Here is a 14,503-nt window from a genome sequence, read left to right as displayed (position 1 = left end):
TCACATGGCCCATATGTGCAAAGAGCAATCGTTATGATGTGCATCCGTATGCACCATGCATACAACGCCGTTTTGGGGTAACGGTGCCGTTAGTGACATCGTTTCACTCCACCAATCAATTTTTTTTTTAAATACAAAAGCTTCAGTAGATCGTCTCCTCTCCCATATCACTTCCCTCCACTACAGAACAGAGCTCTTTCTTCTCCTACACGATTCCCTCCACCTGCTCCGATCGTCGCCATTTTCGTTAGATTTTCTTCCACATTTTCTCGGGTTTGCTCACTTTCATCGTCCCCATTGTCGCCGGCCTCAGTCGTCGTTGTCGCAGAGCACTTCCTCTCTATAGTCGAGCTCAACTTCTTTCTAAGATAGGTATTATGCATTTTACACTGTTACATTATGGATTTATATAAAATAAGCATGAATTTTCAGCATACATTTTTGTAATTTTAGATTAGGGTTTTGCACTGTTTAAAAAATGTATGAATGTATAGTTATATGATTATGAATGTGTATGTTTATCATTATGACCATATATGTCTCATTTTTGGTGCTTTTTGAGCTTGTACTTATGCAGTTCTGAATATATGATTATGAATGTGTATGTTTATCATTATGAATGTATTGATCATAGCTTATGAATGTGTAGTTATTAAGTTATGGTTGTTTAGTTGTGAAATTATGGATGTGTAGTTATGGAATTCTATATGTATAGCTATTAGTTTATGGAAGTGTAGTTTAAGAATTCTAAATGTGGTATACTTATGAGTTTATGGATTTGTAATTATAAGATTCTGGATGTATAGTACTGAGTTTATGAATTTCTATTCATACAAATATGAAAGGGGTATATTTATGAGTTTATGGATATGTACTTATACAATTCTGGAAGTATAGTTGTGTGTTTATGGAATTGTATTTATACAAATTTGGATATAGTACTCTGTGCACCTTACTCTGTGCACCAAACTGCATTCAAGTCTTTTTATCATAATTTTCCTTGTGGGTATAGTTATGAGTTTATGGATATGTACTTATACAATTCTGGAAGTATAGTTGTGTGTTTATGGAATTGTATTTATACAAATTTGGATATAGTACTCTGTGCACCAAACTGCATTCAAGTCTTTTTAGCATACTTTGCCTTGTAGGTATAGTTATGAGTTTATGGATTGTTGAAACCCTAGGCCCGTTACAGTGGGCCCATTAGGTTATAGCTAGTTTTCCAGTATAAATTATTATAATCCGTACAGTTCTATGTCAAGAAATAGATGAAACCCTTCACACTTTCACATGGTATCAGAGCCTAAACCCTAAATATTCTCTTTCTTCCCTCCCACCGCCGTCGCCGCCGCTGCTGCTACCGGAGCCACAATGCCGCCGCGACTGTCTCACTGTTCCGACGTCCACCTGGTGTTTTTCTTCCAAACTAACACCACAGGGGTTACCGGACCGTCGTCGCGAGCCTACAGCAGGAATCCGGTTGCCGATCTCCGCCGCACGCGCCGCCACGCGCCGCCGCCGTCGCTGGACTGCCGCTCACTTTTCCGGCCAGATCTCTCTCCTCCGGCCTCCGATCGCGACACCGCCACCGCCGTTGGATTCGTCTCGACGAGGCGCTTCTGGGAGTGTTGACTGTTTTCCTCGCCACCGCCCGCCGCCGCCGTTCTCCGGCCACCGCCGCCGCCGCCGGTCGCCGCCGGTCAGAGAGAAACAGACAGTGTGTTTTTCTTTTTGGGTAATTTCTATGGCTTCCTTTACCTCTTATCCCACCATTACTATGGACAAATTGGTTGGGAGTGAAAACTACACTTCGTGGGCCGCTTCTGTGACACTCTGGTTCAAAGGCCAGGGGATGTCTGATCATCTAACCAAAAAGGTTGGGGAAATTGAAGAATCGAAGAAATCAGATTGGGAGAAGTCAGATGCGTTATTGTGCAATATGTTGTGGCAATCCATTGACCCTAAATTATATCTTATTTACAAGTCTTATGACACTTGTTATGATGTGTGGAATAAAGCTAAGTCATTGTATACTAATGATATCCAAAGGCTATATTCCCTTGTATCTAATATGCTTAATTTTCGTTCCACTGCTGATATGAGTACACAGGATTTCTTGGGTCGGATGGAAGCTTTACAGCAGGAGTATCATAATTTACTTCCATATCAGGAGACGTCAGAAAATCATATGAAGCAGTATGATAAGTTCTTTTTATGGTGATGACCTTGGCTACCCTTCGGCCTGACCAGGTTCACATTCGTGATCAGATTCTATCCAGTCCTAGTGTGCCTACCTACACTGAAGCTGCTGCCAGACTGCTTCGTATTGCCTCAACTCCCTCGATTGAACCTATTGGAGAATCATCAGTTCTAACTACTCGGGCTGTGGATAGAGGACCTTCTGGACCATTTAGTGGTGGTGGTGGTCGTCGTGGCAAACGTCCTCGGTGTGAATACTGCCACAAAGATCGTCATACCAAAGATCGTTGTTGGAAATTACATGGTCGGCCTCCCTATTCTGTTAATCTGGTCCAGGCTGCTGCATCCGAGAGTCAGACTCATGAGCCAACCTCTACCCCAGTTGAGATGACCTCTAGGGAATATGAAGAGTATCTCCAACTTAAAGCAGCATCCCGCCTTGAATCTTCCACACCTAATGCTGGTACTTCATCTTTGGTTTGTCTTTCACACGCCAATACTCCAAATTCTTGGATATTGGACTCAGGTGCTTCAGATCATATTTCCGGTAACCTTTCTCTTTTGCATAATGTGTCTAAGTCTAAGACTTTACCCATGGTCACCTTAGCTAATGGTCATCAAACACCAGCAATTGGTGTTGGTCAAGCTTCCCCTATATCGTCTTTTTCCTTGGAGTCTGTTTTATATGTCCCTAACAGTCCCTTCAACCTTATCTCTGTGAGTAAAATTACCCGTACTCTCAATTGTTCCAGAACCTTTTGTGCTGATTCGGTTGTTGTGCAGGATCGCAGTACGGGGAGGGTGATTGGCACCGGCAATGAGTCACAGGGCCTCTATTACATGCGGGGTGGTGATGTTGCTGCTTCTGCCTCTATAGAGTCTCCTTTACTTATTCATAGTCGTTTGGGTCATCCTAGTCTCTCTAAACTAAAACGGATGGTCCCAGGTCTGTCTATTGAGTCTTTTGATTGTGAGTCGTGTCATCTTGGAAAGCAATCACGTCAGTCTTTTCCGAGAAGAGTCAATAATCGGGCTGGGTCCCTCTTTGATTTAGTTCATTAAGATATATGGGGTCCTTGTCGTGTCAACTCTATTTTGGGTTTTCGTTATTTCGTAACCTTTATTGATGATTATTCAAGGTGCACTTGGGTTTTCCTTATGAAAGATCGTTTTGAATTGTTTCAGATTTTTCAAACTTTTTGTGCTGAAATACAAACTCAATTTGGCAAACTCATTCGTGTTTTGCATAGTGATAATGCTAAAGAATATCTCTCTCATCCTTTTCAGTCATATATGACATCTCGTGGTATATTGCATCAAAGGTCATGTGTTTACACACCTCAGCAGAATGGGGTGGCTGAGCGTAAGAATAGACATCTAGTAGAAATTGCCCGTACTATGTTGTTACACTCCCATGTTCATTCCCAATTCTGGGTTGATGCTATCCTTACTGCTTGTTACCTGATCAATCACATGCCATCCTCTGCTCTTAACAATGACACCCCATATTCCATTGTGTGTACTTCTGTTGATCCTTTCCCTATTCAACCTTGTGTTTTTGGGTGTGTTTGTTTTGTTCATGACATGACTCCAGGTCGATCCAAATTAGATCCTAAAGCAATCAAGTGTGTCTTTTTGGGTTATTCCCGTGTCCAAAAGGGTTATAGGTGTTATTCTCCAGCACTAAAGCGTCACTTTGTGTCCGCAGATGTCACCTTTATTGAGTCCACACCATTTTTCCAGTCCTCATCAGGAGACACGATCCCTGTCTCTAAGGTGCTCCCAGTACCTTATCTTGGTCCACTTCCTCTTGTCCAGTCCACTGTTCCTCCCGCTCAACCGACTCCTCTTAACACGCCCCTTCAGGTTTATCACCGGCGTCCTCGCCCTGCAGTTCCTGAGGTCCCTAGTGACTTGCCAGTACTGTCCGATCCTCCGGCTGCGGTTCCACCACTTCCACTGCAATCTGACACTGATCTCACTGAGGCACCTATTGCTGTTCGAAAAGGTACACGTTCTACTCGTAACCCCCATCCTATATATACCTTTCTGAGTTATCACCGTGTCTCGTCCCCTTACTTTGCATTTCTTTCTCACCTATCTTCTGTGTCTATACCCAAATCCACTCGTGAGGCTCTCTCGGATCCAGGTTGGCGTCAAGCCATGTTAACAGAAATGGAGGCCCTCCAGTCTAGTGGCACGTGGGAGTTGGTTCCTCTTCCTCCTGGTAAAACTGTGGTTGGTTGTAGATGGATTTATACGGTGAAAGTGGGCCCTGATGGCGCAATTGATCGTCTTAAGGCTCGTCTGGTGGCAAAAGGCTATACTCAGATTTTTGGTTTGGATTATACTGATACTTTTTCCCCGGTTGCTAAAATTGCTTCAGTTCGTTTACTTTTGTCTTTGGCAGCCATTCATCATTGGGACTTACACCAGCTGGATATCAAGAATGCCTTTCTTCATGGTGATCTTCACGAGGAGGTTTATATGGAGCAACCACCTGGGTTTGTTGCTCAGGGGGAGTCTGGTATGGTATGTAAACTTCTCCGTTCTTTATACGGTTTAAAGCAATCTCCACGAGCTTGGTTTGGAAGGTTTAGTTCTGTGGTGTGTGAGTTTGGTATGACAAGAAGTGCAGTTGATCATTCTGTTTTCTATCGTCATTCTAATGAGAAATGCATATACCTTGTAGTATATGTGGATGACATTGTTATTACAGGGAGTGATCAAGAGGGCATATTTCAGTTGAAGGAGTATCTCTTTAGTCGGTTCCAGACTAAGGATTTGGGTAAGCTGAAATACTTTCTTGGAATTGAAGTGGCTCAATCTAGCAGTGGTGTTGTTATTTCTCAAAGGAAGTATGCCTTGGATATCTTAGAAGAAACTGGCATGCTGGACAGTAGACCGGTTGATAATCCAATGGATCCGAATGTTAAACTCCTTCCAGGACAGGGGGAGCCATTGCCTGACCGAGAGCGATATAGGAGATTAATTGGAAAACTGAATTATCTCATGATCACACGACCGGATATCTCCTTCGCAGTTAGTGTGTTGAGTCAGTTTCTTGAGACACCTTGTGATTCTCATTGGGATGCTGCTGTTCGTGTTCTAAGGTATATCAAGAGAGCACCAGGACAAGGCTTAGTATATGAAGATAGAGGACATTCACAAGTTGTTGGGTATTGTGATGCAAATTGGGCTGGTTGCCCGTTTTACAGACGCTTTACTTCAGGTTATTGTATTCTCATTGGAGGTAATCTCATATCTTGGAAAAGTACGAAGCAGGATGTGGTTGCTAGGTCCAGTGCTGAAGCAGAATATCGAGCCATGGCGCTTGCCACATGTGAGCTTATGTGGCTTAAACACCTACTACAAGAATTGCAATGTGGCAATGTTGCCCAAATGACGTTGATATGTGACAATCAAGCAGCTCTATACATCGCGTCAAATCCTGTTTATCATGAGAGGACTAAACACATTGAGGTTGACTGTCACTTCATTAGAGAGAAGATTGTGTCAGGGTGTATTAAAACTAGCTTCGTTAATTCTGCAGATCAGTTAGCTGATATCTTGACGAAATCCCTTAGAGCTCCTAGAGTTGAATATATTTGTAACAAGCTGGGAGCTTATGATCTATACTCTCCAGCTTGAGGGGGAGTGTTGAAACCCTAGGCCCGTTACAGTGGACCCATTAGGTTATAGCTAGTTTTCCAGTATAAATTATTGTATGTACAGTTCTATGTCAAGAAATAGATGAAACCCTTCACACTTTCACATGGATATGTAGTTATACAATTCTGGAAGTATAGTTGTGTGTTTATGAAATTGTATTTATACAAATTTGGATATAGTACTCTGTGAACCTTACTCTGTGCACCAAACTGCATTCAAGTCTTTTTAATATAACTTTGTATGATTTTTATTTGCAAAAATGGAAGACTCAAATCCGAGAGATGAAACTACACTCGGACAATTCGTCAAGTCAGTAAGGAAGACAAAAACCAGAGCGATATTGAACTCGCAGACTGCTAAGCTCACCCCTGCACAAAACGTTGGACATCAAATCATAGATTCTGCAGAGTCTTCCACAAGACAACAACCAGAAGCTCTCAAAAGAAAGAGGGCACAACCAACAAAACGAGAGCAAGTACATAAACCTGACACGGATTACTTCAGCACGCGGATGGGTCCCAGACAAATGTTTGAACTTGTCCAACGCCTATCACAGGATCAGAAGGATGCTGTTGTTGATATAGGTTTTGGAGGCCTGCTACATCTGCAATTCTCAAGCAATTATTCACAATTAGTTGAGTATCTTCTGAAAAGATTTGATGTTTTCAAGTCAGACTTTGTATTGGATGGTGATGTTCTGCATGTCAATGAAGAGGATGTTGAATACACGTTGGGGATCCCTCGGGGAAAGAGGGATGTTGAGGAGGGGACAAAATCTGAGGAAAATTCTACAGTTGCGTATAATAAGCTCCTAACTGACTGGAGGAAGAGGTGGAATGTCCAAGCAGGGTCACCCATAACAACCAAGATGCCTGATGAGATAATCAGAAGAAGTTACCATGGTGATGCTTTTTTCAAGAGAGACTTTGTGGTGTTCGCTGTTTCCTGCCTGCTCCAAGGAAACACTGGAAGATATGCCAACTACAGAGTTCTTAAGTCGTTGATCAACATCCGGGCAATTTCAAGACTGAATTGGTGCCGATACACATACAGGTCTCTGATTGATTCAATTGAGATTTACAAGGAACATCCTACAAGATCCTTTGCAGGGCCAATGGTATTCATCCTGGTAAGATCCTATTATACATAAAGTGTTTTTAATTATGGAATTATAGTTATGCAATTATGGAACTATAGTTATGCAATTATGGATGTGTAGTTATGCAATTATGGATGTGTAGTTTTGCAATTATGGAATTATAATTATGCAAATATGGATTTGTAGTCATGCTATTCTGAATGTGTAGTTGTGCAATTATGGATGTGTACTTATGCAATTCTGAATGTGTAGTTATGTAATTATGGATGTGTACTTATGCAATTTTGGAATTATAGTTATGCAAATATGGATGTCTAGTTATGTAATTATGGATGTGTATTTTTTAAATTATGAAATTATAGTTTTGCAGCTATGGAATTATAGTTATGAAATTATGGAATTATAGTTATGCAATTATGGATGTGTGCTTATGCAATTATGGATGTGTGGTTTTGCAGTTATGGAATTATAGTTTTGCAATTATGGAATTATAGTTATGGAATTATGGAATTATAGTTATGCAATTCTGAATGTGTAGTTTTGCAATTATGGAATTATAGTTATGTAAATATGGATTTGTGGTCATGCAATTCTGAATGCGTAGTTGTGAAATTGTGGAATTATAGATATCCAACATGCATGTGTAGTTATGCAAATCTGGATGTGTAGTTATTCAATTCTTTAACATGCTCTTCTGTAATTTTTGAAGCTGTTCTATTTCGACCGGTTAGAGTTCAAAGACATGGTTGTCAACCGAACATTCCCTTCAATCAAAGCTTGGACAAAGATGCTCGTACGTAAGAGGGTATCAACTGAAATAAAGTCAGGGGGTTTGGAAAGGGGAAAGTTATCCCTAGATTTCAAAGGCCAACCACCATTGCAACAACATCATCACCCAGACCTGCACCTGCTGCTGCTGCGATACCTAGACCAGTACCCAGCCTTGTTACTACACCAACCGTTCCAACTCAATCTGTGCCACTCTCTAATGTTGACAGAGTGACACGTGTGCTTCAGAGGCTTACAACAGATGTACTGGAATTCGGTCAGGTCATGTCTGATATCGGCAAGCAAGGGGCACCAGTTGAGATCATAAAGAAGGCTTTTTCGGGAATCTCCATGATGCTGAGTGCTGCAAGCACAATTCAACCCACTTCTATCCCAACTGCCTCACAACTGGATGACATATGGAACTAGAAAACAAGAAACAAGAGCTACTTGGACGCTCTACTCCAACACCACCACAATCTCAAGAGCAACCTTTGGACATCCTGGTGGAGAAAATTGGGAGGAGTGCAGGAGTATCAACCTCGAAGGAGAAGGAAGCAACTCCATCACTAATTAGAGTGCCATTTGAAAAATCCACCACTCCTACTACACATGCTGCCCAAGATGCTGAGATTGATGACTTTGATAGGTAGGTTAATGCTTTCTTATGTAGGTTTAAACTATGAATGTGATGTTCAATTGATCAATATTTATTAATATGAAGTTTGATTATTATGAATATGTTCTTATTCAACTATTGACATTGATTGTTACAATTATGGATATATAGTTCTCAAATTATGAATATATAGTTTTCAGATTATGGTTGTGTAGTTATGCAATTTTGGACCTATACTTGTGAAGTTATGAATTTGTAGTTATGCAATCCTGGATGTATAGTTGTTACTTTATGGATCTTTATTTATGAATATATGGTATCATAACTGCCTATGTTTTTTGTAAACAACAATGCTATGCAAAAGAGCGAATCTGACGTCGAAGATGTCACCGTGAGGAAATTCAGAAACATCCCACTTTATTTGAGGTCACCGTACTGGACGAAGAATAAAGGCTCCATCCATAATGCAACTCCCAAAGAAAAGGTCATTTCAAACTACGCATTTTTGGAAGCCTCAACTGAGCACCCAGGAGGGTATGTTTCCATCCACATATTTTACATGAATTTTATTTATTAATTTATGTTATTTTATTTATTTATTTATTATGTTGTAGAGAGATATTGTTCAACTACGGTGACTACTACTTATCTAGGGATGACTTTGCCACTCTGAGCAATGGTGAGATACTCAGCAGCTTCTTAGATGTCTGGTCCTTGCGTTTTACATTGCTAAACACATCCCGTGCAGTTGGGGAGACAAAGCGAGTCTACTTCTCCACACTAGTACATGTAAGTGTTTTTTTTTTTTTATTTGACTTGCAAACACCTATTTTAAAAATTTGAATTTACATTAAGAGTTATATAATAATAATTACACTAAAAGTAGTTATGGATGTTTATTTGTGCAATTGTGGATGTGTAGTTATGCAATTCTAGATGTTTGTAGTTAGTTATGCAATTATGGAATTATAGTTTTGCAATTATGTAATTATAGTTTTGCAATTATGGATATATAGTTATGCAATTCTGGAAGTGTAGTTATGTAATTCTGTATGTATAACTTTAACATTTTCAAAGTATAGTGTATGAATTATGAATACTCATTCCTGCATTTGTGTATACAGCTGCAGATTGATCCAAATGACCAGTGGATGAAGGATCTCCCAACTAACATGAAAAAGAAGAATTTCAATGAACGATTAAGATATGAATTATCCAGCTTTGGGAACCTTGATATCAGTGACGCAGAATTAGTAAGTTCTATTATCCATGTCCAATTTGACTTTATCATGTCCAAAAAATATTAACATTGTTTTAACTTTGAATTGGAATTAGATATTTTTCGGAATTCATCGCCATGGTCACTACTTTTTGGTCTGCTTCAACATAAAACAACATAAAGTACAGATCATAGACAATAAGGAGTTGGCAGTTGGTGTTTCAGAGAGTGACAAATATTGAAACTGTCCACGCTTGTTGGTAAAACTGATATAAAAAAAAAAAAATCTTGAACTTCTTATCATTACCTATATATTGATTTTAAAGCATTATCAACCCTAAACTAATTTTTTGTCCAGATTGAAGCATTCAACGATTACCTTAAGGCCGAATGCTACTCCTTATATGTGAGCTTGCAAAATATTGAAATAGAGTTCCTTGAGTTAGATTGGGCAAACACTGAAAATGTCACCGATTGTGGAATATATGTACTTAAGCATATGGAGACATACAAAGGGACTCTAGAAATTAAAGAAGAACATGCGCTTGAATGTAAGAGTACAATAAAAATATTACTTTCAAAATACATTAAAAAAAATGCATAAAACTAGTTACTTGATGTTCTTTATTTACAGGCAAGCTTCATATACGAATTGAGACTGAAATATGCTGCCAATCTCATAAAGTGGAGGATGAACACAGCCAGGGGGATGTTCTAAAAGCGGCCAAAGGTGTCTCCAAGAAGAAGTGAATGAATTTATATCTTTGACATGTTGACTGTATTCTAAAAATGTGAAACTTTTTGTGTTCTACATTAACAATGTGACTTGACTCTGTGACTGCGTGACGCTAACACTGAATACCAATTTACTTCTAATCTATGCAATTCTATTTTTTTTTTCACATATCAAATCTACAATTGCATGACTACACATACGTAACTTCATAACTGTAGATCCATAATTGCATAACTACAAATCCATAAGTTAATAAATGTACATCCATAATTGCATGACTATAAATCCATAACTATATAATTGCATAGCTATAATTCCATAATTGCATAACTATAATGCCATAATTGCAAAACTATAATTCCATAATTACAAAACTATAAAATCAGAATTGCATAACTACACATCCATAATTGCATAACTATAATGCCATAATTGCAAAACTATAATTCCACAATTGCAAAACTATAAATCCAGAATTTCATAACTATACATCCATAATTGCATAACTATAATTCCATAATTGCTTAACTACAATGTCATAATTGCAAAACTATAATTCCATAATTGCAAAACTATAAATACATAATTGCATAACTGTAAATACATAATTGCAACCCTACATATCCAGAATTACAAAACTATAAATCCAGAATTGCATAAGTTCAATAATAACAACTTGTATTAACATGCTCTCAATCTACACCTATATTGTCATCTAAACCCTTGCTAAACTGAACAAAATCTGAACTCGAAGAACTTGGATGTACAAGATATCCATCCCAGCAAGCTTTGATATGCCTTCCAAAACCAAAGATTGAACATCACCCTTCGTACTCAATGCAACTTTATTTGCAGCACTCCTTCTTCCCCTTGCAAGACTGTATTTCTTTTCAATAACACCACTCCTCCTTTTATTACGCTCACCTTTCAATCTCTGACTTGAAGGATTTTGTACACCACCATTTGAAGATGCAGCACCACACTCTTCAATATGCACATACCCAATCTCAGCTTCAACCTTTTTCTTTGCATCGTCAACAGCTTCATCACAAAATTTTCTAGCTACACTACTATCTTTACTAGAAACAACTAATTTTTGAAATTTCCTACTAATATCAAAAACCCAAATTGAAGGAGGGACACCAACATTATAAACCATAGAATCAATGTTGACATTCCTACCATCAATAACCTTTTTAGTCCATCTTTTAAGGATATATTTGTCAGGGATACTAGAAACACAATGTACATGAAGAATGCGTATACAATGACAGCATAGAATTCCCAACTCAGAAATCAACTTGCAACTACAAGAAATGTCAAAGTTGGCTGGGCTAAAACTAACTTCATGCCTTATAATGTCTATATCTGGCCGCCACACGTGATACTTGTGTTGACTGCCATCATTTAACACCATTTCTTGATGACAAGCACTGCCTTTCATAAATTGTTCTTCAAACAAAAAAAAAAATATATATATATATATATATATATATATATATATATATATATATACCTCTCTAGCATGTGAAAGAAGTTTCACGTGCTCCATCATCATAGCGGGTACCCCTTGAGCACAACGAAAATCTTCACCATTCTTTTTACTTCTCCATTTAGAAATTATGCTTATAAACGATGAATAGAAATCACAAAGACCTGTTGTCTTAGATAGCCTTCTAGAAATCGAATGATTTGTAGTTTCACTCCTTTGTGACGACAAAATGCCCCCAGAAAAATAATCCTTGTTAAATTTAGACACCACTTCTCCCTACAGTCATAAAGCTTTTCTAACAATGTATTCTTGTGACATTTATAGTCAGTCACCAACCTGAAAATGATAAGACACAATCACTAATGTTTATGAAATAGAATAACAAAACAATATCACCACACCTCTAACACATGCTCAAAATTCTACTGCTATATATGCATAATTGGAATACTATATATCCATAATTGATATACTATACATCCATAATCCATATACTACATTTCCATGGGCCACCAGTCAGTTCAACTGCTATACATCCATAATTGCTATACTACACATCCATAATTGATAAACTATACATCCATAATTCATATACGACATGTTTAGAGACCAGCAGTAAGTTCGAGTGCTAAACATCCATAATTGGTAGACTATACATCCAAAATTCATATACTATACATCCATAATAAATATACTAAGTGATCAGAAAGCCTAATACTATATATATATATATATATATATATATATATATATATATATATATATATATATATATATATATATATATATATATATATATATATATATATATATATATATATATATGAAATATAATCCAAAAATACTATATATATGCAATATAATTCAATAAAAACCATTAATTACTAACATACCTTGTCCAATAAAATTGAAACTCAGCTTCGGTCTCTGTGTATTTCAACACGTAGTTAAACATATCCCAGAAATCCTTATTATTCCTTAACGTCTTGATATGCTTCTTTGAATTCTCACCAATATGCCATATGCAAAGACGGTGACGTGATGTTGGAAACACTTGAGAAATAGCAGCAGCCATAGCTGCACATTGATCTGTCATGATAGACTGTAGACACTTACCACCCATAGACCTTAAAAACGCTTTAAACAACCACACAAACGATTTTATCCTCTCGTTCATAAAAAACTCGCATCCAAACATTACATTCATGCAATGATGATTCATCCCTACGAAAGGGCCACAAATCATATCATATTTGTTGGTATGATATGTCGTATCATGCACTAACAAATCCTCAAACACCTCATAATCTCGTCTCATTTGACCATCCCTCCAAAAAGAACTGCACAATCTTGAATCCAAATCAAGTTCAAAATCAAAGAAAAAATCGGACTCGGTAGACTGCCTCCTCCTAAATATTTCAATTAAAGAGTTAGAATCCGTTCCATCCAATCGCTTGACTGTATCAGCGGCCATTGAATTATAAGCATCTCTATTGGTGAAACCAACTAATGGAGACCACCTGATTGATGTTTTAGGAACCTAATACCATCCGTCAGTGCAACTCCACTGTCTTTCAAACCTTGTAAATATAAGAGCTGGTTATCTCAAACACTTCTATGTGAACGAAGTAGATGACTCTTGTTGAACACACATAACTCATGATTGTGCACTTTCTCATGTTTTGTAACTGTCCACAACCCATCATCACCCACATCAAACTGAACAAATGTTTCACACCATGTCCTTGTGTCAATTTTTGAATAACCCTTAACCCCACTGTTTGCCTTATAACCAGCCTTAGAACAACAAAAGTTCTTCGTTTGAATTGTGTTAGTAGATCCCTTGTAACGTTGATGATCCTTCCTCACACTAAAACCAACTCTATATGCATAATTGTTATACAACTCATAAGTCGCATCAACATTACTTACTACCGAACCAACCAAATTTTGATCAACTGCAAATATAACACAATAATAACCATTTCCCTTAAAATATAATTCCTAGCCAGAATTTGCTAATTAAAAGATAAACAACTATGAATAAACCTGGAATTGAAGAAGAGCCATCAATGTCTACATCTGCTTGATCTGAACTCACTGAACCATCTGCAATGCCTTCACTAAGTACATTATATAAACATTGTGAACATTATTTCAAACAGTTCATCAAACAGCAAAAACAGAGTACCTACGAATTATGAATATACTGTTAATAAATTATGGATATATAGGTATGTTATTATGGATATATAGTTATGATATTCTGGATAAGCAGACGCAACAAACTGTCAAAACAGAGTACTCGCGAATTCTAAATATATAGTTATGCAATTCTGGATGGAATTATAGTTATATAATTCTGGAATTATTGTTATACAATTATGGATATTTACTTATGAAATTTTGTATAAATATTTACAAAACCAACAAACTCATATTCATTGTACCACAATCAAACAAAATGGCAGATTCTAAACACAAACATCAATCAAACATACTGCTAGAGCACAATTTTATCGCAATGAATCGCAAAAGCATACAAAAACGCAAAAGGAACAAATGCAAAAACAAACGCAAAAATGCAAAGCACCTTGAATCGAAAGCAGAGCATCAACTGCAGAATCTGTCTGCTCTGTTGCTTCCTCCATCTAACACTCAATACGCAAAATTGAATGCAATTCCGATACCGATTC

The 14,503-nt window shown here is 37.7% G+C and overlaps 1 protein-coding gene across 1 annotated transcript; it reads right to left on the bottom strand.

Annotated features, from left to right (window-relative positions):
- Positions 1-11,030: 11,030 nt before the first annotated feature.
- On the bottom strand, positions 11,031-11,732 carry LOC109171574 (protein FAR1-RELATED SEQUENCE 4-like). Its single transcript, XM_019320627.1, has one exon. The coding sequence runs from the start codon at positions 11,730-11,732 to the stop codon at positions 11,031-11,033; it is 702 nt and encodes a 233-aa protein (XP_019176172.1).
- Positions 11,733-14,503: the final 2,771 nt, after the last annotated feature.

The sequence above is a fragment of the Ipomoea nil genome, unplaced genomic scaffold (assembly GCF_001879475.1).
Source record: "Ipomoea nil cultivar Tokyo-kokei standard unplaced genomic scaffold, Asagao_1.1 scaffold0322, whole genome shotgun sequence".
NCBI classification, from domain to species: domain Eukaryota; kingdom Viridiplantae; phylum Streptophyta; class Magnoliopsida; order Solanales; family Convolvulaceae; genus Ipomoea; species Ipomoea nil.
The sequence above is the reverse complement of the archived record's forward strand: the minus strand, read 5'-3'. Positions and strand labels throughout refer to the sequence as shown.

What these genes read in the sequence shown, in the direction of transcription:
- LOC109171574 (XM_019320627.1), bottom strand. Translation starts at nt 11,732, where the DNA reads ATGGTGTTAAATGATGGCAGTCAACACAAGTATCACGTGTGGCGGCCA.